Below are 22,149 nucleotides of genomic sequence, written 5' to 3'. Positions count from 1 at the left end.
AATAGCAAACCACTTCCGAAAAACTTCGCCAAGAAAACTGCAGGGATTAGTCTGTGCATTGCCAGGAGTCAACACTGACTCAAAGGCACTGAAACAAACCAAAAAACAAAAGCAAACCTCACACCACTAAGGTGATACTATGCACTTTAATGTGAGTGACATCTGGTTTGTACTTGGCACATGCAAACTCAATTTTTGATCATTTTGTCCCCGAAATGAGATTCTATAATCCTCCTTCTGTGAGATTAATGGCTGTGGACTGGAAACTCCAATTTTCTCTTCTGGCAATTCCACAGGGAATTTCAAACAGATGCTTGGGGTATCTGCGCAATCACATCTAAATAGAATACCCAAGTTCCATTTCACAAGTGATTCAAATGTAATTTCTTGTAATTCTAAGGCTGTAAGTTTACCTGGGGAACGAAAACAAATCCCAGTAAAAAGGCAGTGGCAAATGGCTTACATTTTAGTGCTAAAAACGCACAGTCCTCAGGTCCTGAGTTCAGTTAAATATGTCTTTAGCTTAAACGGCAGTATCTCCATAAGGAATTGAATTGGGGGCTAGCCATTACATATTAATGAATTCAGGTTTAAATTTTTGTTTACTCTGGTGAATGTGGCAAAAATCCAGTTAGCCTCTTTTACCTTCTGACCCAAAAAAACATTTTGTTCTCAGAAGAATGTTTTATAAAGAATGGTTAACTAGGAAGGTGCTGCTGATTTATGAAGATGACAGTATTTATTATTGTCAAAATGGATATTGAATTATATTAGTTATGTATTAAATTTCAGATGTCCAACTGCATAAAATCTCAGTTCCTGGCATAGAACAGGTCCCAACACAAAAAACAAGGCCCAATCTTTGAAAAGGAAGCTAAGTGGCGGCGGCATCATCATCATCATCATCATCATCATCATCATCATCATCATCATCTGATCTGTTCCTGCCACCAGGCATCCTTCACTTCAAACAAGGGAGGCAGCCAAGTCTCTCTTAAGCTTATCTATAAAGAGATTAGAGGCTCCTATATTGCCTAGACAATGGGAGAGTGTTTTAACTTCTATAGCAAGAGTGTCAATGGACCCCAAATTACAACTTATACAACAAAAAATATTTAGAATTAATTGGACTCCATTATGTTTGTATAGAAAAGGATGATCAAAAACAGCATTTTGTTGGAGATGTAATAAGGATAATGCTTCTTTAAAACATGTTTCTATAATGTCCTATATTTACCAAGTTTTGGGAGAAAGTAGTGGATTATATAAATATGATTGTGTGACAAAAGGTAAAATTTTCAGAGGATAATATTCTTTTGAACTATATACCTAGTACACGGAATTTGACATCTGGACAACGCGCCCTTAGTATGGCCAAAAGACTGATATTGCAGCATTGGAAAGTTAAATATATGGCCCCTTTTAATCAATGGATTGAAGACCTGATTGTACTTGCTACTTACGGGAGATTGCCTATAGATGTAGACTTTGGATGGGCAAGTGTAATTAAATATGGGACTCATTTATACAAAATACAATAGATTAAAAAAAATGCTAGTTAGATGTATTAGAAATATATACTTGCTTGAATACTAGCATTAGATAAGTATATATATAATTATAATTGTTCACTGTTATAATGACATATTAACATGTTTTTTTCTTTGCTTTTCTTTCACTTTTTTGTTAAAGCATTTTTAAAAAATAAATGAATAATTAGAAAGCTTAAATAATAAATGAATAAATAGAAAGCTTATCTAGAAAGAGAAAGCCAAACAAACAGCCGCTTGAGCGCTTACCCGGAACCTTTTTCCTCCATTCTTTGTTTCCCTTCGGAAACTATCGAAAAGTGACCTCTTCGTCGCCGGCTGGTTACTGTAATAGACCGGAAGAAGCGTGAGTTCCATCGAAAAGTCCCCCCAGCGCCCCTGTTTCCGGTTTGAGGGAAATGGAATAAAACGGCTCGGTAGCCGGACGGAGGTCGGAGTGGGGCTGTTTCTTTTCGGCGTGCAGCGGTGGGAGGATAGCCCTCCTCATCCTCCGACGATTTCGACTGGCAATAAAGTACGTGGACGCCCCTCTGCGGCTGCTGCAGGCCAGCCTTCCCCGACCAGCTGCGCTCGGTGTGGGGACTTCAACACCCCTAATCCCCAGCCTCTCCCGAGACTAGGTGGCGTATGAAGGGCGTTTGTGCCGTTTGGGTCTTCGAACGAGCATCTCGGCGGGTCCTGGCTGTGGCCTTGCTAAAACCACAGTTTAGTATGCAGTAATGCGGCCCTTTGCGTCTCACGGCCCCATCGCCAGGCAGCTCCAGCAATCCCTGTCGGTGTGTGTGTGTGTGTGGGGGGGGGGGGTCGCTTTTGTTGTGATTGCAAACGTTTTTAGGCCACTTCGGTCCTTTGACTGAGGGGCTTGGGCTCTGGTTCCGTCTTTGCCCTCTGGCGGTAAAATCTCACGTCCAAAAAGTTTTTGCCTGCCACAGACACTGGGGAGGACACTCCAAGATATGTTAATAACTTATATCGATACGTCATGAATGCATTCGAAGACATCCTCGCTGGGACTACAGCACCTATGTGTGCGTACTCAACTGGTGCATGAAAGCAGTAGTTTTGGGGGTAGATACAGCAATCTGTCTTTGTCCTACCTTTTGTCTTTTTAGTTCTCCTAAATATATTTTTTATTATTGACAATAGTACAGCAGTAACTATAGATTTCAAATATAGTTCAGAATACTAGCATGTCTGCTAAAATCACAACCACTGATTATATTTTGAGGTATGCCCCACTAACAAATATAAATTGGGCAGGTAGTTTGGGGCAGAATTGTGTGTGTCATATGGGAAAAATTATGACATGGATATAGCAAACACATTCATCAAATACTAATTTGTTTTCATTCATCAGTTCAAAATAATTTTATAACTTCTGTTCTCAGGCTGCTAAAATGTCCAGTCAAAAAAAGTGTCCAGATTGTGGCTCCCTGGAAATTGTGGAGGATTCTCACTACACTCAGAACCAGTTGGTGTGTGCAGATTGTGGCTTTATTCTAACTGAAGGACTCCTCACAACTACATTTGCTGATGAAGAACATTTACAAGGTGAATCAAAGAATAACAATGGAACTAAAAACTCCTGGGATCATAAAGTTTAAGTATGTTTGGGGTACCTGTGATCTATGTAGATGAAAACATCCCTGATGTGACTTTTTCTAAACTATTCTTCAAAATGTTCTTAAGAAAATAATTCTGTTATCTTCCATTACTATTTCTCAATGCTTCAAAAAAAATCAGGGTTGGAGTTTGATAATGCACCAGGTCCTCACATTAATTTTGGATTTTCAAATGGCAGTCTGGCTAGATGTGCTTGCACTGTTTAGCATAGTCTTCAGCTATATCCAATCCTGAGTATTAATTTATTTCCAGCTTAATTCAGAATGATTTTCGAAGTCCTAAATGGATTGAGTTCAGGACATATTTCCCTCCATGAAATTCTACTAGTTCTGGTCATTGCTGGAAGCTCTTCTGTCTCTTCTGTAGAAAAAAATGGCCTTCTCTGTAGCACCCTCACTATGGACTTTTTCCCCAATATTCCTGTGACTTTTATTATGCTTTTGCTCCATTTTAGGGATGTGCAGTGCTTTGGTGCAGGCATGGGTGTATATCCCACACCATAGTGCTTCCTTAAAGGAATTGTGTCTTAAGCTTGTGCAATAGCTGTGTAATCCAGGAGAATATGTGCTGGCCAAGTGTGAGAAGGAGCTTCAGGCCAGGTATAAGTGAGCTGTTGGTACTGCCCAAACTCAAGCATGAATTGTCCTGGGACCAAATTGCCACCATGCAAGTCCAGGAAAAGATGTAACTTCTTTAAGGAAGTGACAATAGATGCAGCATGAATGCCCGTGCTTATTCGAAAATACCTTTTCAGCTTTGGATTCCAAGTGCTGCACATTTCTTTTCTCTTTCTATAATTGGCTTAATGTATTGCAGTTGCCTGAATTTTAACTGATTTGGGATTAGATTTGATTTTAATTATTACTGGTAGTTTGCTTTATTTTGAAAAAGAAAATATTTAAACAATTTTACGATTATTTGAATTCATTCCTCTTGGCTTCACTTAGGAGAGCAAGTGATTCTTCTTTTACTTTATACCTCAGTATTAGATATATGTAAACTGCTAGTTTCACATTTTATATGTCTAGAATTGAATATAACAGTGGGTTGTTAAGAGTCATATCTAAAGAGAAATCATCACCTTTGCAGAAACGAAGTAAGGCTGGATTCTCAAACTTAATCAATCCTTAGATGGTATAGATTCTCTTCCAACCACTCCCTAGATGTAATAAGATTTTAGTTTGTATAATCCCCAAAGATAATGGCTGTGCTGTGGCCAAATAGATCTAGATCAGTGTTTTTCAAACTGGGCAACTTTAAGATGTATGAGCTTCAACTCCCAGAATGCTGGCTGGAGAATTCTGAGAGTTGAACTCCACACATCTTAAAGTTGCCCAGTTTGAAAAACACTGATCTAGAGAGTATCAGGTTCAGGAGGAGAACCTGCACCACTGAAGTATTTGCAAATTGGTCTACTTTTGTGAGCTCCAAAGAAAGTTGTTTGGTGAATTGTGATGTGCTTTTTGTCATTGCTTTTCCCCTCTCATTTCTTTTTTTGTGTGTGTTTCTAGAAGTGACATATTCACGAAGTACTGGTCAAAGTGAGCAGCTGAGCCGCTGTTTGCAGCGAGGTAAATGTTTAACATTACCAATCAGCACCTTTTGGTGCATTGTAGGAATTACTGTATTTCCCATTTGTGAAGGAAAGGAAAGACCTTTCCTTTCTAAAAGCAAAACCATTCTTGTATTTTCAATTATCTGTATCCTTGCTAAGGGCAGGGTTGACTTGCCATTTGAGTTTTTTTGGAAGAACTCGTTGAATCCCTGAGTAGATCTTGGGTTGGTTCTGGGTTTTTTGATGGATAAGCAGGTTTTATAATTGTCTATGTAAAATTGATATCAAAGAAGGAAACCCATTGCTGCAGCAGTTTTAATGTATGCACACACATACCCTTTTATTCCACAGAATAAAGGGCCACAAAGGGTCATATCAGTCAGTACATTATAATTGAAAAAGGGTTGACCCTGGCAATTAATTTCTGAAGTTGGTATTAAACAGGATTGGAGTATATCTGGTCCTTCAAAGACTACAGCCCCAGCCAGTTTTGCGAGAAATATCTGGAGGGCCATGGTATGGACATTTTCTTAAGTACCTACACTGTATTCTTCCACAGGAATTAGGCGTGTCCGGGATCTCTGCAAAGTTCTCCGACTTCCTTCTCTGTTTGAAGATACAGCTGTGTCTTATTACCAACAGGCAATCAAATGCCCCTGCTTTGCTTTGGTCAGCTTGGAGAAGAAGGAGATAATTATAGGTTGCTGTGTTTTTGTGACCTGCCGACAGCACAACTGGCCCCTGACAATGAGCACTGTCTGCTTGCTACTTTATGCGGACAAGGAGCTATTTGCCAGAACCTACCTGCGTTTCTTGAAGGAACTAGCACTGGATGTACCAACTCTGAGCTTGATTGATCTTGTGAAAACACACCTCAACAGGTATGTTGATATTTTAATGCTCTTTTCTCGTAAATTTCTGAACCATTGATGTGCAGTTGCTGAAGAGTTATGGATGTTTTAGGGATAGAATTAACTCTTATTATTTAGGCTTCAATATATTGGTTCTAGGAGAGCTCTATAGACTGATGGTGCAATATAATAACTTTGCTGAAGCTAGATAGGGCTGAGTGTGGTTGATGCTGGCTCAAAAACACTTCTAGTGAACTTGAAGTTTTTTCAGAGTTGCTGGAGGTCCTAGGTACTTGCAGAGGACTCACTCAACTAGATGTTCTGTTAAACACATCTGCTTTCTGAGAATGTGCTGCATGTGTAGTCCTCTTGGCTTGTTTTGTAATACCTAATATAAAATGTGAACTTAGGTTTTAGGTAGTTAAATTAGTAGAACTGGATAAATTCTTCAGGTGCAGCCCTTACTTGTTCTGTGCATCTTTGGATGCAGTCCCGCATCTGCCTGTTTTGGGTGAACCTTTATGATGTTTGGAATGGATAATAGAAGGAAGAAAGCTCTCGTTAAGGGGTTTTCAGCGGCATGTATATGAGGTTGGGGGTCTATGTTTGAAGTGGAAATTTTGTATTGAATTCATTCTGGATGGGCTGTGTGATATGTTCTGACCAGGAAACATGGAATGGGCAGATTTAGACAGGCATATCCAAACATTTCTTGCTTGCTAACCATGATCCCAACCCGGGGAGAAGTAAGCCAGCTCTAGCACTGTTCTAAATAATGTTTAAAATGGGAATGACATTCTTGCTTTAAAAACACACCTACCTGTGAGGAAGGGGCAGATTCCATGGAATCTCTGACAGCAGAGCATTAGCAGGCACAGCCTCTATTTACTTAATCAGATTAAACTCAGGTGGTTTTCATACTTTGGTTTTTCCTCAGATTAATCTGTTGGTTTTAATTTGACTGTGAATAACAAATAATCAATGTATTACTTTGCTTTTGTGGTACTTGTATGTTGTAGCTGGCCTAGTTAGGAAATACATTTCTACTATTATGCGGGACAAGAGAGTGGATTATTTTTAGGATGATGCTTGCCCTTTGCTGCTCTTAAATATGTGTGTTAATCTGCATGCATTTTTTAAAAAAACTTTTGCTAGTTTATCTGGGCCATGTATTAAATCAGTCAAAAATGTTTTAATTGAATATATTAAACGATCAAATATTGCAGCCCTAGATATTGCATATAATATTTCCAAAACTGTATAAAATTAAAGCAAAAACATGGTAGGCTTTTCCATCCCCCAATATATTTTGTTCCTTTCAGTTTTAAGTTTTTCCAGGAATCATCCAGCATCCCAGCCAAGTTTCTGGAAGAAAAGGAGAAGCTGTTGGCAAGGACAATCCAGATAGTGGAGCTTGCCAGTGAGACGTGGCTAGTGACTGGTCGGCACCCCATCCCCATTGTGATGGCAGCAGCCTTCCTGGCATGGCAGTCCTTGCAGCCTGTTGATCGTCTCCCTTGCACTCTTACACAGTTTTGTAAGCTTGCTGGCATGGATATGCCACGGCCAGCCCCCCAAAGACTGAAGGAACTGCATAATATCCTCCTTCAGATGGCCTCTCAACTGGGTTGGTTGCGAGGGCTCAAAGTGGACCGGAGGACTGTGTCCAAGTACATTGGAGACTTGCTGCAACATCGCCGTGTGCTTCTTCGGGCTGCTTTCTGTACGGTGGATACCACAGAAGTCTACAAGCCAGAGAGCTCCACACCACCATCAGCCCAGCAGCCCACAAAAGCAACTGTTGCTTTGACAGAAGAGGCTTCTGTTGCTGGGAAGAAGCGGACACCGTTGCTTCCACCTTGCATCCTGTACCCAGCAAAGAAGCTCCGACCCAACAATCCGGACCCTGAGGGCCCAACCATCACAGGGGACGAGCCCATTTTAGATAGTGAGGTAGAACAATACATCCGGACTCCAGAGGAAAGGGAACTGTTCAGCAAAATTCAAGCTCGCCTATGCTAGTAAGCTATTTAGTGAGCTATAAAAGCCTGCAATCAGTGACAACATCGGTTGAGTTTCTTATATTTATAGTTCATAGTCCTAGACGTATTTCTGTCTTGAGTTTAGATGAAGGCATGGTATTCAGATAAGGAGCTTTAGGAAAAGAACAACCCTGTATCTTAATAACCTTCTGCAATCTATTGCTTCATATGCATTGGTTGGAGTTTCCTGGATTAGCATTACCAACAAATGTAGAAGGTATCAGATTGGGGAAAGCAGTGGTAGAACATCTGGTCTAAAGTCTTTCTCTAGATGTTGAAAGAAAAATAATTTTTTGTTTTCTTAAAAGGCTGCTTTTTGGTCTAGATGTGTGTTGGTGAAATTAACGCTGATGTGCTTCCACCACTTTTTCAGTCCTGGACATCAGAATTATTTGGATTTAATCTTATTACACTGAAGTTTAATGATCTGCATCAAAAATGCTCTTGGTTTATTTTGATTATTCTGTTTTGAACTGGATTGTCCTCTTTTCCAGTTAGAACATTGTTTCGTATATTACTGTAGAGGTTTCCCATATTGCTCTGGTAACACTAAAGTAAACATTAATTTAACATTCAATGGGTTAAGTGGGCTTAGAGTTTGCAGTCAGTGACTGATTTTGAAAACGACTCCATTAGTATTGTAGAAAAGGCCATATTGGAGTGATTCCCATACCTAGTCATCTGCAGGGGGGCAAGAAGAATAAGTAAGATCATGTGTGCCATGACATCATCATGCAAATAGGCTAATTGTCCCATGTATAAATGGGATGAAATCAGCACATCCCTTTAAATCCCATGGGTGAAACTCCACAATCTTATTCTTCAGCTTGTGTTTCTTCCCCTTGTTGTTTGGATAGTACCTACAACCTTTCCTGTTTGACTTCTGCTATAAAAAAAAAAGCTACAGTAGAAAGTTTGGAGAAGAACTGGCCCCACTGGGATGACAGATACCTTTTGAATGGGTGCACAACTTGTACACTTCTAGCCCTCATTAATAGGTAGGTGGGGAAGCAGTTCATCAAGACTGTGCAGGAGATTCCTTAATTTTCTCCCATCCCTTTAGATGATCAACATCTGAGATGACCAATTTAGTTGCTTGAAGAGCTGCTCACCCCCCCCCCCCCACACACATCTTTTAACTGCTATGTAACTGACTCCCATTGCTTGGAATCAGTACAAGTTTGATTTATGACTGATCAAATATTAAAGTGTGTGGGTTGGGTTGGCAAAGCACGGGTGGAACATAAGAGCAATACCTAGTTCTTTGGATATTGCAGTTCTTTTAATATATTAAACAAGAAACATCTGCTAAAAACAGTTCATTTGTATAAAATGCAAACACACCAAAAATGTATTAAATGCTTTCTTTGGCACAGCTGTCTCAAAGAGCTGTTTTTGATATGTCATTTGCTCAAAATGTAAACCAACAAAAGAAAGGGTCGTTACACAAAGTTTTCCCCAATAATATTATTTCATTCTAGCAAGCATATATAACACGTTCAGCATTGCCAATATCATGTGGGTTGTAATATTGCCATATAAAATAGTTAAGGCTTTATTAAGCAACATACATATGAAAACCAAGGAGAATGGGAAAAATTGTCTTTTTCAAATGAGAAGGATTAAGTGCTTTTATAATTTTTCATGGCTACGGCTTTCTACGCCAGCTCTCAGAAGTCTTAGGTGATTCCCAAGGTTGACCTAAGGCTGGGTGGCTTGTGAAACCACCCAGCCTCTGCAGTTCTGTGGAGGTAGGTTTTCTAGAGGCAAGGAGGGTTGTGAAAGCCTGCCAATCCCTTCTGCCCTTTATCTTTTTAAACAGACATGGTATAAATCAGTTTAAATGAGTTAATTAAGCATTATGGAGCAGTAAAAATAAACACACAGAAACACAAATGGGCAAAGAAGACATTTGTGGTATTTTTGCATAGGACGACTGAAGGAAACGTTACCATCTTGGATCAAAATGTTGTTACAAGTGCCGCCTTTTGGGGCAAATGTATTCACTATAGATAACTCTGTTCAACCCTGGAAGTAAAACTGGGTCAATACTGGGGCTGTTGCAAGGGAGGCTTCTGGGAGTTACAGGAACAATGGCCAAAGCCATGATTTTCCATGGGACATTGGGTGCTGTGACCTTGGTCTTGCACTCTCTGCTTTAAATAAGGAATTTTGCATCCCTCCATTATACTATTCTTAATAGCAGCCTCCTACGGGTATCATCTTAGTTCATAAATCCAAACAAAAAGTTCATCATGTTTGTCTCTGCAAACAATATAAGGCAATGATCCTAAAGAACTAAAGGATTTAAACCAGTGCCATCCCTCAGACCTGGTTGAAATTTGTAGCAAGTTACCTTGTTAAATTCTTCTTAAACATGGGTGCAGTATTTGTTCGATCCCAGCCTTTTGCTTTTGATTGTCCACCAAATGTTCCTTGCTGTTTTGTTGGCTAGTACATGAGATAGTGGTACAATTTACTTTGAAGGATTGATTTTAAATGAGTAGCATGCATTTCTCTCCCCTTTTTACCCCAGTTGGGTAACATGCATTCTTCCAAAAAAACTTGGAAGTTCAGCTGTTCATCAGTAATCTTTTTTGCTGTTGTTGTTCCTTTTAATTCCAATGAACTGATGTTATCTCTCTGACATGAACAGAAAAGTCTCCAGAGTGCATTGTATAAACAAATATGATATGCCCTATTTCATAGGCCAAACCCTTGTTATGTGGTTCATGCTATCAAGAACAAGTAAGTGTACTTTAGAACTAGTTCTTTTGTAAAAAAAAGCACCAGCTTTTTACATACGGGAAGGTTTGTTTGATTATAGCTGTGTTGACACAACATGCTTAACTTCATTATTGAAGTATTCAATTCTCTGGATTTTTGCAATACATAAAAAAATAACCAAATAACCTAACTGAAATCAACATTAATGGGTGTGTGGATGCTGCTATATTTGTGACATTTAAAAAAATACAGAAGGAGGGAGCGAAAGAGCTAGATGTTTAAGACCAAGTGGATTGGGGGAAAATTAATTTAACCTTTCCTGGCCTGGTACCCTCTAGAAACACTGAACTTCAACTAACAGAATCTCAGAGCAGAATCATCTTTCTATAGACTTTTGTTTTAAGGAAGCCAGGAATGAAAGAGGATATCACAGCTGTTGTAGAAGAAGGAATTTGTTGACCTGTACTGTTACCATTTAGTATGTTCACCAATTCCTCCAAAGAAAGGGGTAATGTCCTTTTGGGATTAGATTTCTTTTTGTCTCTTGTTTTCTTTAAAAAAAAAAAAAAAAAAGCTAGACATAATCATAATTCCCATTAAGCCAAGGCAGGAATCCCTCAACCTTTGGGCAGATTTGAAGTGCTGAAAATATGAGAACCTCACAAAATGGCTGTCAATGGCACGTTTGTGTATTCTCAGAACGGCTGCCATGGTGGTAAGGCTAGTTTGAAACGGTCATTTACCAGGAATAAAATGAGCAAGGATTTCTATCCAGCTATTTGCTCAGATTTTCTTCTTTTTCTGAAAAGGTGGCCACACTTTCAAAGCATTGGACTGTAGCCACTGCTGTTGTCTTCTTCTGTGAGGACCGTGCCTGGCTAGAGGCACTTCTGGAAATAAAGAACATGACAAAAGGTGGCAGTTTTCCCTGCAGCATACCAGCTTCCTGTTTAACTTTAAAATATTGTTTTAATTTTAAAAAGTGGAATAGGAAGTCTGGAAGTTGCTGAGGAAGATGCCTATAGGCGGTGCTGTGAATACTGTGCTGAGGTACCTGGAGCAGAGGTGTGATTCATTAACTTAAGAATGAATCTCCTTCTCATTTGTTTCATATTCTGATCTTTCCTCAACTGGTAACATTATAGATGCAGTGCTGCATACTTGGGAACTGTCATCAATCAGACTAGGAAATCATTTTTTTTTTTGATTGAGCTTTTCATATCTACAGGAGGGGTTTATTCTTGAATGGGCAACATGGTATGTAAGACGTGGTCTTATACCACTGGGCACGGAGTAATTAAATGGCCAGCAAAGAGGATAATAAGACTGATTCTTTCCAAAGATTCCAAATAAGACTGATTCTTTCCGAAGCTGCCTTTCAGAAAGAATCACAATGCCTTCATTCAACTCATTTTTGACACAACAGATTCAACCCTACTTCAGTCTGGTGATTGGTACACAATTCAGTGAAACAGTTATTGCAAAGAGGCCTTTTTTCATGTATGTCACATATACATATAGATATCTATAAAAAGGGAATGTCCCAAAGGTGCTTAAAAACAATATTTCATAGCTTCCCGAATCCTTAAAGGACTAATGTCATTCAAGCCTCTGAGGCCTTTTCCTTGGCAATTTTGCTCTATTTTAAAGTTCCATAGTGAGTTATTTTATTATTATTTTTCTGATGGCTGAATACATGTGCTTTCCTTGGGGTTATGGGCCTTCTTTAAAAAAAATATGGTTAACTAAACAGATCAGTTTTAATAAAATAATTGATGTGTGCATGGGCAAAAAAACTTTCTGAAGCAAGCACACTGCTTTATTTTTAGGCAGAGGAAAATCTCTCTTGTACAGGAGAGAGAATCCATGTTTTAAGGTGTGGGCTGTCATTTGCAGTTCTTATAAATGCCCGTAATAGATCTGTTGCCATTTTTAATCTATTAACAGTATAATATCCCATTCTTTTGTGAGCACTGGGCTTTCCTTATCCCTGGAAAGGACTATAAAATTAAGTTCTACATTTTTTTAATGACTTCTTGCCAATTAAACAGCTCAGCAGCCTCATGTTTTTCAGAGGCTTCTATGTGGCATGTTAGCTGCATCATGCCTATAGTCGGGTTTCATGTGAGGAGGGACCCAACTTTGAAATGGGTAGAGCTGTCTCAGCATTTGCTTAGTGTGTTCCCTTCCCCACATTCGAAGTTGGAAGTAAGCCTTCAGGACTGTTTACCAGCTGTGTGGCAAATATGCCCCAAGAGCCTTGGCCATGGGAGCACAAACCGGTAATATCCCATTCCTCTCCAGTGACTTGGAAGGTGGACTTGTTGATAGCTTCTGCCTGAAAGTGCTATTAAGTAGACTCAGCAAAACATCTCAAGCTCAGAACAACTGTTCTGACCTTACCTGAATTATTTTGCTCCAGAAGTGTTTCAACTTTGAAACTTCTCTTTTGAATTGAAAACTCTTCTAGAGCAGCATTCTGGTAAAATCAGAACAAGCCACTCCAAACATGAACAGCTGTTCTGAGCTCTAAATGTTTTGCATACCTCTACCGTTAAGCATCTTTGGGTAGTGATGCCCAACGGATCATATTCTCCCCAAGTCTTCCCTTAAGGAAGACTGAAGAAGACTAAAGATTGTCATCCAAGCATGCGCCTTCAGATGGTAACATTTAATAGTGCATCTCTTTCAATCTGCTTTTTCCTTGACAATTCCACAATCACTTACTAGATTTATCAAAAACAAACCAAAGCTAGGTACGTGCATAGGCTTTGAATGGCAGGGGAGAGCTGCCCTCCTCTTACACAACATGAGTTATTTAGTGTAAAGCATGCAGGAACTTTCCATTGGATAGCAATTTTGCCTATACATATGTACACAGTATATTAAAAATTTTAGCTTATAGATCACCGCCTTCCTTGGTATGTTATACAAAAATATCAAGGATCTCAAGCGACATGAAGAAGGGAGACCGTTCAATCACAAGAACAGATGATTGTCTCTCGCTTTGCAACTTTGGCACCTTGGGTGATGGTGGCTTTCTGCCCATCCTTTGGAGAAGAATGTTCCCTGGCACAAAGAACAGCAACTTCACCTGATATATAAGTGAAATGTGCTGTGGTTCCCAGGACAGGTCAAAACAGTCTCCCTGCTCCATCCACTCAGAAGGACCGGCAGGGAGCATGGTTTTTGCCTACCCATCTCATACTATCCAAGCCTATATAGTGCATAATAATGTCCTCTTCAGTGAGTTTGGCAGGCTCTAGCAACAAGGGTAACCTGCAGCTTCTTACCTGAGTTGGTGTTGCTCTAGGATCCTAGCTGCAGGGGCCTTTGACCCTTTCCTACACTGTTGTCTCACTCTTCCAGAGACCTGTTTTCATGCTGCCTGCATTGTCAGCACCACTGAGATTTATGTCATACTTGCTGCCCTTCAGGACCCCATTCTGATTGGCTGCATTGAGTGGGAAGGAGCGCCTCTTAGTCTCTCTTTCTACGGGGGTGTTGGTCTGATGCTTAAGGTTGTCTCTGCTGGCACTTCTCCTCTGGCCTCGGCCAAAGTCTGCAGCCTGGGGACCACCACTGCCATCGCTCAAGTCAGACTGTGTCAGGGCCGACTCCAGGGTCAGAACTATCCCTTGGTTCCGGTTGTTCAGAGGGCTATTCCGGCTGCTTTGGTAACTCTCTGAATGACTGTTCTGAAGGCTCCCACTCTCACTAGTAGGATGCTCTGAGGAAGGTCCCCGCATTGACTTTAGGCGCTGATGCTTCCCTTCTCGGTACAGTTTAGTTCTGCTTTTATGATGCCTGGTGCGCCCATGGAGATTGTTCGTATACCTGGTTGGGGGGGTACTCTTACTGTTGGATGGCTCTGCATCCTCATAGCAGGCAGCTGTTACAGGGTTACTGTCTGTCTGGCCAAGGGCCACTTGCAAATTGTTGAGCTTGCAGGGCCCCGGAGCTGAAATTGTGCTGGTAGGGGAAGATGAAGACTTAATGGAGTGCGCTACTTCTGGGCTGCAGCCAATGAAGACCTGTGAGCCATCCTCAACACCCACTCCAGTGTGCCCATAAGCCTGCATAGGTAAAGCATTCCTGTAAGATGGGCAGCAGGTAAACCATGAACTTTGTACATCTCTGCGTCGGGCACAGTGGTAGATAAAGATGAAGAACCCTAATGCTCCAGCAGTGACTCCATAGAGGCAACTGAAGACAACCTTCAGGAGGAACCAGCGCTGAGATACTGCCATTGCTCCAAATGTCCACAGAGTGAGGTATAGGAAATGGGTGATGACAAGGGCCCAGAGCTGCACCCCTAGGGAATACACACCATCAACATCAGCAGTGTGGGGGCTGGAATTCAGTGTGACCGAAAGTGACCCTGAATCGGTCAACAGGTTGCTACTGCCTCCCAAGCGCTGCCGTGTTTCCAAGGGCTTGGGTGTTTCTTTGGGATCCTTAGCTTGGCACTGCAGACTGATTCCAGCACATAGGAAGTAAATCCAGGTGATGAGCAGAATGAAAGCTGCAGGCACATAGAACGCTCCAATGCTTGGTCGGCAAGCCAGCCAGCAGCTGGGTGGAGAGAGAAAAGGTTGGCAAATCCTTTTTCAAAGGATCAACACCAGACAGACAATCAAGCAGTAAACAATACCCTAATCAAAGAACTACCAGTTCAGACAGACAATCAAGCAGTAAACAGCCTAATCAAGGAACTACCAAGGAGAAAACAACTCCCCCACCAATACTCACAGGGCAAGCTACTGTATATAAACCCCACTCCCTTCTAGCACTGAAGATGTTACCTAGGTGGGTAATGAAATGTCTGCAACAAAATAATCAAGCTCAGAGAACCCCAAGGACTCCACAAGATTGGCAAAGTTTTGAATGGCTACAAAGCAGCAACTACTTTGCTCCTGCTCTTCAAGACAAACATACATTCTCTTGGTTACCTCAACTTTAAGGCAGACAAAGGGAGTCTGGGGTCTTTGAGGCAGACAAAAGGAGTCTACAGATGGCCTGTGCAGGAGGGGGAAATCTATTGGTGGCTCATAGCCAAAACAGTTCAACCAAATGTCTCTAATCAGATAACCTATTTCATAGAATGCCTGTTAGTGCACACCTTGTCCTTTCTGAGATGTGGTAAGATGGCGCCTGAAGGAAAGGATTAGACAGGATTTATAAGGGCAAGGAAGGGAGGCTTAGGAAGAACATCTTTAATCCCCAAGAGACCTTCAAAAACTTTGAAACAGCACTGGTGATTTTTTCCAGTTTTTGGGATCCATTTATGCAATTGGATGTATATGTGCAAGTAGATACAGTGGATTAGCAGCAAGCTGGATGGATTCGATTACAGCAGTAATGGGCACACTGTTGGAAGATCTGAAGGACAAAGTTGGGGACAGATCATCCTTGAGAAGGTCTATCTACAGTATATGGCTGTTAAGTATCATTACCAACTTGATGAACCATAATCAATCAATGTGCAAGTAGGGTCATAATCATGTACCTGCAAATTGGATGTTGCAGTTACTTACTATGAGTCCTGATCTCCATAATTGTCAATACGGACTGCCGCTGTAATCCCACAAATGATCAGGGGGATCCCACCAGCAATCAGGTAGAACCTGGAAAGAAAACCAGAAAATAATATCATGCAGAATTCATCCTATGAACATGGAAAACATTCCACAAGGTATTTTGTGGTGCAACGATAAAAAGGAATTAAGCCACCATTTCTGAGAGTAGAAAGAATAATTGGAGATACAAGAACCAAGTCCTAAACTGGATACAGTAATCATAGGTTAGGTTCATACAGCATGCTGATCTTGAATTAACAAATAACAGCTGTATTTACATAACCCTCCTTGCATTTTGCAAGGAAGTTAAATTGGTCCTGTTTCATTGTGGTTTTGGTATGAGCTGAGTGTGGAAACCATCACAGAAAATTGATTGTACTAATTTTGTTCTTGTTTTTGTATACTAATTGTATATTTTGTTCATGTAATTGCTAATTTTCTCTTGTTTTCTGCCCAGAATCTCAGGATCAGAACAACTTATAAATTTTGAGAAAGAAAGAAAAGAAATTTAAACCCACTGTTTAATTGTAAATTAAATTCACTGAATTGTAAATTCACTGTTACAGCCAGATTCAAAGAATCAAACAATGGTTAAGTTCCCACCAGACATAGTCACTGTCTACCTATGCCCATTTAAATGGGGCTTCTTTTGTAGATTAACTATGGCAAACCTCATCCACCCCCTGACCCCTGCAACCTTCAGGTCGCTCCCAACAAGTCCTATAATTCCTACTTCCTTGATACCGTAGCATTGGACGTGGGGCAGGCTGAGATGGTTCCCCTTCCTGCTGTTGGGGGGCTTTCCAGGTGGACGCCTTGTAGATCACTCGTGCCATTACTGCCATCCACAGTAGAGTAGACAAGGAAGAATAATGAAGAATGATACCAACCTGGGGAGGGGAAGGGATGTGGGAGAACAGACATATTGGAAGACAGTAAGAGTTGCTGTAACTCCCAGCACTTCATTTGTGGGATTGTCCATCCCCTACATGTCTGGTGAGAGATCAATGTTGTTCAAAGGGTGGGCAAATTCAAAGAACTTATCATGGGTTTTAGGCTTTCCTTAAAGTAGGCCCATTTACCTGATGGGTGTGGGAGTCTCAAAACACCTGGAGGGTCATCAACTTCCCAATTTTGCATTAATGGTAAAGTAACTAATGGCTGTGTGTGTGCGTGTGTGCGCACGTACATGCACTTAAATCAGTGTCCTCAGGTGCCTGGTAATGTTTCTTTTGTAACTTTGGGCTGATGCCTCAAGAAAATAATCCTGTTCAGAATGAGTCTAGTAATGGAAATGGTGGTTTGTAAATACTGCAGGGGTGGAACATCTGTCTATTTGTTCCTTACCAGGCAAACAGGTGGCAACATCTCCCCTGCATCTGGAGGTAGTTAGAAAGATGATCAAAGTGGTCTTGCATTAACATATTTACTGATAAATGGGATGCTAAAGCATACATATCAATTTTCAGAATTCCCAGGGGGCACATTTGATGTAATTGGGAATTCTGGGAGTTGCTGTCCACCCCATGTGGAAGATGCTAGATTGGGAAAAATGATGCAGAGGCTAGAATTTTTCCACATTGCAAAAGGAACACTGATGTGGTCTTGAGGCCATTTTTAGCAATTTCTCAGTGTTCCCTGTGTGTGAAGAGAACTTCTCAGTGATGTGCCATTTGACAAAACCTTCAAGCCAAATTGGTCAGGTCCTCTCCTCATACTCACTGCCTGGCATATGGCTGTGTAGTTGGTCAGGGTAATGCCACCTGCAAACACAGCTGATGTCATGGCGATGTGAAAGCAGAGATTTAGCAGCATGTGCCAGCACTTCTGTGCAATATGAATGGTGCTGAAAAAGAAATAGGAATAAGAAAGTTAAGGGATCACACAATAAAGCTTTGCAGATAAGAGGCCTATAGTCATGTAATGGCATCTCCACTTAAAAGATAAGGTGATGAGAGAGCCCAGGGTTTGACTCAGGTGGTGTGGTGGTGCTGTTATTCAAAGCACACAGAATTGGGCTACTGCTACCATTGAGAAAAACCTGGGACATGGTTTCTTCTGGAGATGTTTGGTGGCATGGTACTGTAGCTACCTGCTCAGCAATGGGGAGAAGAATTTCAAGAGGCCACAACCTTCAGCTCTAGAGATGGTTCACCTGTGGTTGATGATGTAGATGATGATGGTGGTAAACAGGCACAGGAGGAGGAGAGCTGTGCAACTGTAAATTACAGGATGTAGCACTTCAGCTGGACTCTGTGAGTCATGCGGGAAATTGGTCAGTTCCTGTATTTGAGAATACAGTTCATTAGTGCATAGTATGGGGGGGGAGGGGACAAAAATTAAGACAACCAGATGAAGCTTAACAGATTGGGGGGGGGCTTGCCGTTCAATCTTCTATAAAAATCATTCCATGTGCAGTTTAAAGGAGTTATATGGCCAATGTGGTATAGCCACTGAGTCTACTTTGTATGGTGGTTATTGTGGGGAAAAATGGGAGGAGAGAGTTGTGTGTACACCATCTTGAGGTTCTGAAGGAAAGAAAAAATATAAATCTAGTAAATAATATTACTGTAACTACATATTATTACAATAGCATATGGCAAGTCTTTATAAGTATCTGTGGGGTTGGAAGGTTGAAACAGGAATAGACAACTTGGCGTATTCGAAATAATTTGGACTATGGTTCTATTTAGCTCCAGCCAGTTTGGCCAGCAGCAAAAGAAAAAGGGAGCTCTGGTCTAGAATATCTGGAGGATATCAGATGATCTAACCTAGGTTGGGAATGAAGGAAGCTGTACACAACCTGGCATGTATGTGGAAAAGTGCATGGAAGATCTATAAGAAATGCCTACTGGACATAAGGGAAAGTCATATTTTTTGCCTTTTTGTAAGAGGATTGGGTAGAAATTTATGTGACATAAACAAGGTCTAAATAGGGATGGCATTAGGCTGAAGTATCATACTCCTGCCTACCATCAGCACAGCAGTGTTGCTGAGATGTTGGCAGCTCACAGTGGTGAAGTTGGGTTCCTGAAGGACCGGCTGGCAACCTTCTGCTCTCCAGCCACCGTAACCACCCAGCACGTCGAAGTCCCAGAAAGCCGGCGTGCGATCTGTGCCCTTGTCCAAATGTCGCAACGATATGATGACTGGCTCGGTGAGGTTGCTTACTCCACAGCCGTCTGGGGGAGGCAGAACCAGGGCTTTAGCAAAGCAGCTATGGACAATCCTCAGAATTCAAGTTATCTTCAATAGGTGCTTGTTTGCCCAGATCTGCTGTCTTAAAGGTGCCTGGCTGGGGCGGGAGATCCTCTGCTTTTTTTCAGGATCAGGACCCTTTCCTTGCACCCCAAGAGTTGCTTAGGTAGATCCCACAGAGCTACTGCTCAGACTAGGGAAGGCAAATGAAGTTTCATTCTTCTGATTAAAAACAACAACAATGTAAAGCACCACCCTTTAGCACCATCTTTATTTCCAAGGATGTCACACACAGGACACAGAGCATTTTTAAAAATAAAAATGGGGGCGCTTATGGGTTCTTCTTTAGGAACCGTGTCTAAGAAAGGCACACAGGGATGGAAGAGAGCATTCTAAGGGATTAAAGAGCAAGTGAGAACATCTCCACCAGTTGCCCTTGGTAGACAAGAATTTCCAGACTGGCCCCACTAACTCTGGGAGCTGCTTTGTTCCCGGGCAAACCATCCCACAGCAGCTGTCTTGTGAGCATCTCCATGCCATGGCCCCAAGATTCCCCATGGACCCACCAGCCACAAAGTATGGTCTAGAATATCTGGAGGATATTGCAGTCGGCTGGGGCCTCTCCTGCCCTTCCCTGCCATAGCAACTGGGCTCTTACGTGTGCCTGCGTAGATCACTGGGGTGGCCACGCTGCGTCGCTTGCCATCATCGGCGAGGTGGGAAGAGTTTCCAGTGCTGCAGAAGAGCTTGCCGTTGCGAAACACCAGGAACTGAAGCTTACACTTGACGGGCATGGGCCGGTGGGGAACTGGTGGGGAGAAGAGGCCCAGAGGCAGCTGAATGGAAGCCAGGGCAATGCTGTTCTAATGAGAAAAGGAACAAAGAGGCTAAAGAGGGGGCCCAGCCAGTCCTCCCCTCCAAAATGGTCTGAATACACAAACAAGGTACTGACACACCCAGGCAAAATGGACAAGGACTGTTTCAAAAACAGACCGGTGCCATTCCTCTTGCTTGGTTAGGAAATACAACTTTGCTAGCTGTCGTTGCAATATTAATAACATCTCAGTTGTTGGTTAATGTTTTCTAGGCTGCTCTGGTTCTTGTGCCTTCCATTCCAATAGGAGCAACCTAGCAATATATGACGCTTGCCAAAATGGAAAAGCTGCATATGCAGAAATGAAATTAGGTTCCCCTGCCATTTCCTCAATGTAAACCACACCACTGCCAGCTGCTATGCCAGAGATAAGAAGGAGGGGAAGAGATGATGGTTAGCAATTGGAAAGGGAAGAGGGATTTATGAGAAATGGCAAGAGGAGGCAGATTTAATCTTGTCCTTTAAAACTTCACCTAAATGCCCCATGCCCCAGTACCTATTTTGAACCTAATCATGGATCTTACAAATTAGGTTTTGTCTGAAAAAGAGAGAATTCTCTTATATCCAATTATTCTCACATATCTGCTCTGCCTACTGCATCCTATTACACTGGTCCACCAGGAACCTTTCTTCCCCATCCCATCTCACCTTAATATGGAAACTGGCCAAGGAGATATTTGGCCGACCTGTAGCACAACGGAACTTCAGCTGCTGGTCTGCCAAGGACTCAGAGTACCGTTCCTGTCGCGGAGAACGGCTACCGAGTGTCTCACGCTTCTGGAAAGCCGTGCAGCTCATGCCCAGATAACTTTCTGGCATGATAAGGTAGGCTTCAAAGGCAATGTTCCTGGAGTTCTGCATAAACAAAGTCAAGAGCTTTGTGAAGCCAAGCAAACCTCCTAGATCCAGGCCATCACGTGTGGGTCACCTATGCTTGATCAACCATTAGCTTTTTGTCCTAATCTGAAGCCTCTAGCTCTTTAAACCTGACTGCTATCCATGTTCCTGGACAGATGCCATGGCAATTTTGTGTGATGTCCTCCCCATATTTGCTGCCCTGGTCATGGGATTTTCTGATAGAAGCAGCCACATGAAGTGCTCTACCTCTTTAAGTTCTTTCTAATAGCTTTGAGTTATGGTTATGTAGTTACATATGCTCCTCTGAGGTACTATGGAAAGTTTAAAATGATAGGAGCTTCCAGGAACTGGACAAGGAACTGAGAGGGAGTGGAGGCAATCATCAGCATGGAGGGCACTGGCAGGATACTTGAGTCTTGGCAGCTGTCCAAGAATACAATCTGCCCCTTGTATTCCTCAGTGCCAATGCAAAATCCTTCCCACAACATAATTCTTCTCCCATTTCACCTGTTTTTTTTTCATTTTGGATTCCCAGTTCCTTTCCCCCAAAAAACTTGTATCTGTAATTGGCATTTTTGACTAATAGTACCCAACACCTAAGCTTCAAGCTTAGCCTCTTACTCTGCAATCCATCCCAGTTCACCATCCCAGGAGAGCTTGGATCCTTACCACAGCCATATGCTGAGAGTTGGTGCTGACAGCGTAAGTGGCAATCTTCTCCAGGGAGTGCACTATGCTGGTACAAGCTTTGTCTTCGATCTGAGCCATCCACAGAACATGGTCATCTACCAGCATCATGTTACTTGCCATCTCCACAATGACGTCTGTGAGCTGGGTGAAAGCAGATGATTTTGGATATAAGCAAGTGGCTGAACATTTCACTCCATACCAAAGATGTGCTTAATACAAGCTGTCTTGTTAGGATTAGTGAAAGATTCTAAGATCAGATGATGGTCACACACTGCCCATCCCTACTTTAGATTTTCTGTATGTTGAACATATTCAGCAAAAAGTAGAATGTGGACCCTTCTCCTTTTCTTTCCTCCCCATCATGAATGTGGGAAAATAAGCACATCGGAGTTGGGTCCAAAGGTGATGCACTTACCTGTTTGATTTGGTCTACATAACCTGTAAACTTTTCAATCATCTGAGACACATAGATGACATCCATCATATCTGAGAAATTTGCAGCTTCAGCTGTGTAGACCCGCAACTGGTGGGCTAGGGTTAGTGCATTAGAGGCATTGATGGGCATCTGTCAGCAGATAAAAGGGGATAAAAGTCAAAGCAAG

General features: G+C 41.8%; 2 protein-coding genes across 3 annotated transcripts in view; one reads left to right on the top strand and one right to left on the bottom strand.

Moving 5' to 3' along the window:
* The first annotated feature begins 1,914 nt into the window (after positions 1-1,914).
* Positions 1,915-8,753, top strand: BRF2 (BRF2 general transcription factor IIIB subunit). 2 transcript variants are annotated; one of them, XM_015887946.3, is made up of 5 exons: positions 1,915-2,064; positions 2,939-3,101; positions 4,685-4,744; positions 5,288-5,609; positions 6,902-8,753. In XM_015887946.3, the coding sequence occupies exons 2-5, from the start codon at positions 2,948-2,950 to the stop codon at positions 7,599-7,601; spliced, it is 1,236 nt and encodes a 411-aa protein (XP_015743432.1). In that variant the 5' UTR covers positions 1,915-2,064; positions 2,939-2,947; the 3' UTR covers positions 7,602-8,753. The 2 variants fall into 2 exon arrangements, with proteins under 2 accessions (XP_015743432.1, XP_007427564.1); XM_007427502.3 differs by having other exon boundaries at positions 1,919-2,170.
* A 1,647-nt stretch (positions 8,754-10,400) lies between these two features.
* ADGRA2 (adhesion G protein-coupled receptor A2) overlaps positions 10,401-22,149 on the bottom strand; it is an 84,519-nt gene continuing 72,770 nt past the window's right edge. The window contains exons 10-19 of the mRNA XM_088139134.1: positions 21,963-22,112; positions 21,527-21,688; positions 20,648-20,854; positions 19,784-19,988; positions 18,901-19,109; positions 18,083-18,210; positions 17,650-17,773; positions 16,672-16,817; positions 15,886-15,975; positions 10,401-14,923 (exon numbers count right to left, since the gene is read on the bottom strand). Of these exons, the coding sequence (XP_087995260.1) occupies positions 13,693-14,923; positions 15,886-15,975; positions 16,672-16,817; positions 17,650-17,773; positions 18,083-18,210; positions 18,901-19,109; positions 19,784-19,988; positions 20,648-20,854; positions 21,527-21,688; positions 21,963-22,112 (2,652 nt within the window). The 3' untranslated portion in view covers positions 10,401-13,692. The remainder of the gene's footprint in view (positions 14,924-15,885; positions 15,976-16,671; positions 16,818-17,649; positions 17,774-18,082; positions 18,211-18,900; positions 19,110-19,783; positions 19,989-20,647; positions 20,855-21,526; positions 21,689-21,962; positions 22,113-22,149) is intronic.

This window comes from Python bivittatus, unplaced genomic scaffold, assembly GCF_059951505.1.
Source record: "Python bivittatus isolate LINGU-HERP-01145 unplaced genomic scaffold, Pbiv_v1 ctg000320_np1212, whole genome shotgun sequence".
Lineage (NCBI taxonomy): Eukaryota > Metazoa > Chordata > Lepidosauria > Squamata > Pythonidae > Python > Python bivittatus.
Note: the sequence above shows the minus strand (reverse complement) of the source record. Positions and strands in the feature narration are given on the sequence as shown.

Excerpts from the sequence above, each read along its gene's own strand:
- BRF2 (XM_015887946.3), top strand. The coding sequence starts at position 2,948 with ATGTCCAGTCAAAAAAAGTGTCCAGATTGTGGCTCCCTGGAAATTGTG. Across the intron at positions 3,102-4,684 it reads TGATGAAGAACATTTACAAG|AAGTGACATATTCACGAAGT; the intron begins GTGAATCAAAGA and ends GTGTGTTTCTAG. Across the intron at positions 4,745-5,287 it reads GAGCCGCTGTTTGCAGCGAG|GAATTAGGCGTGTCCGGGAT; the intron begins GTAAATGTTTAA and ends ATTCTTCCACAG.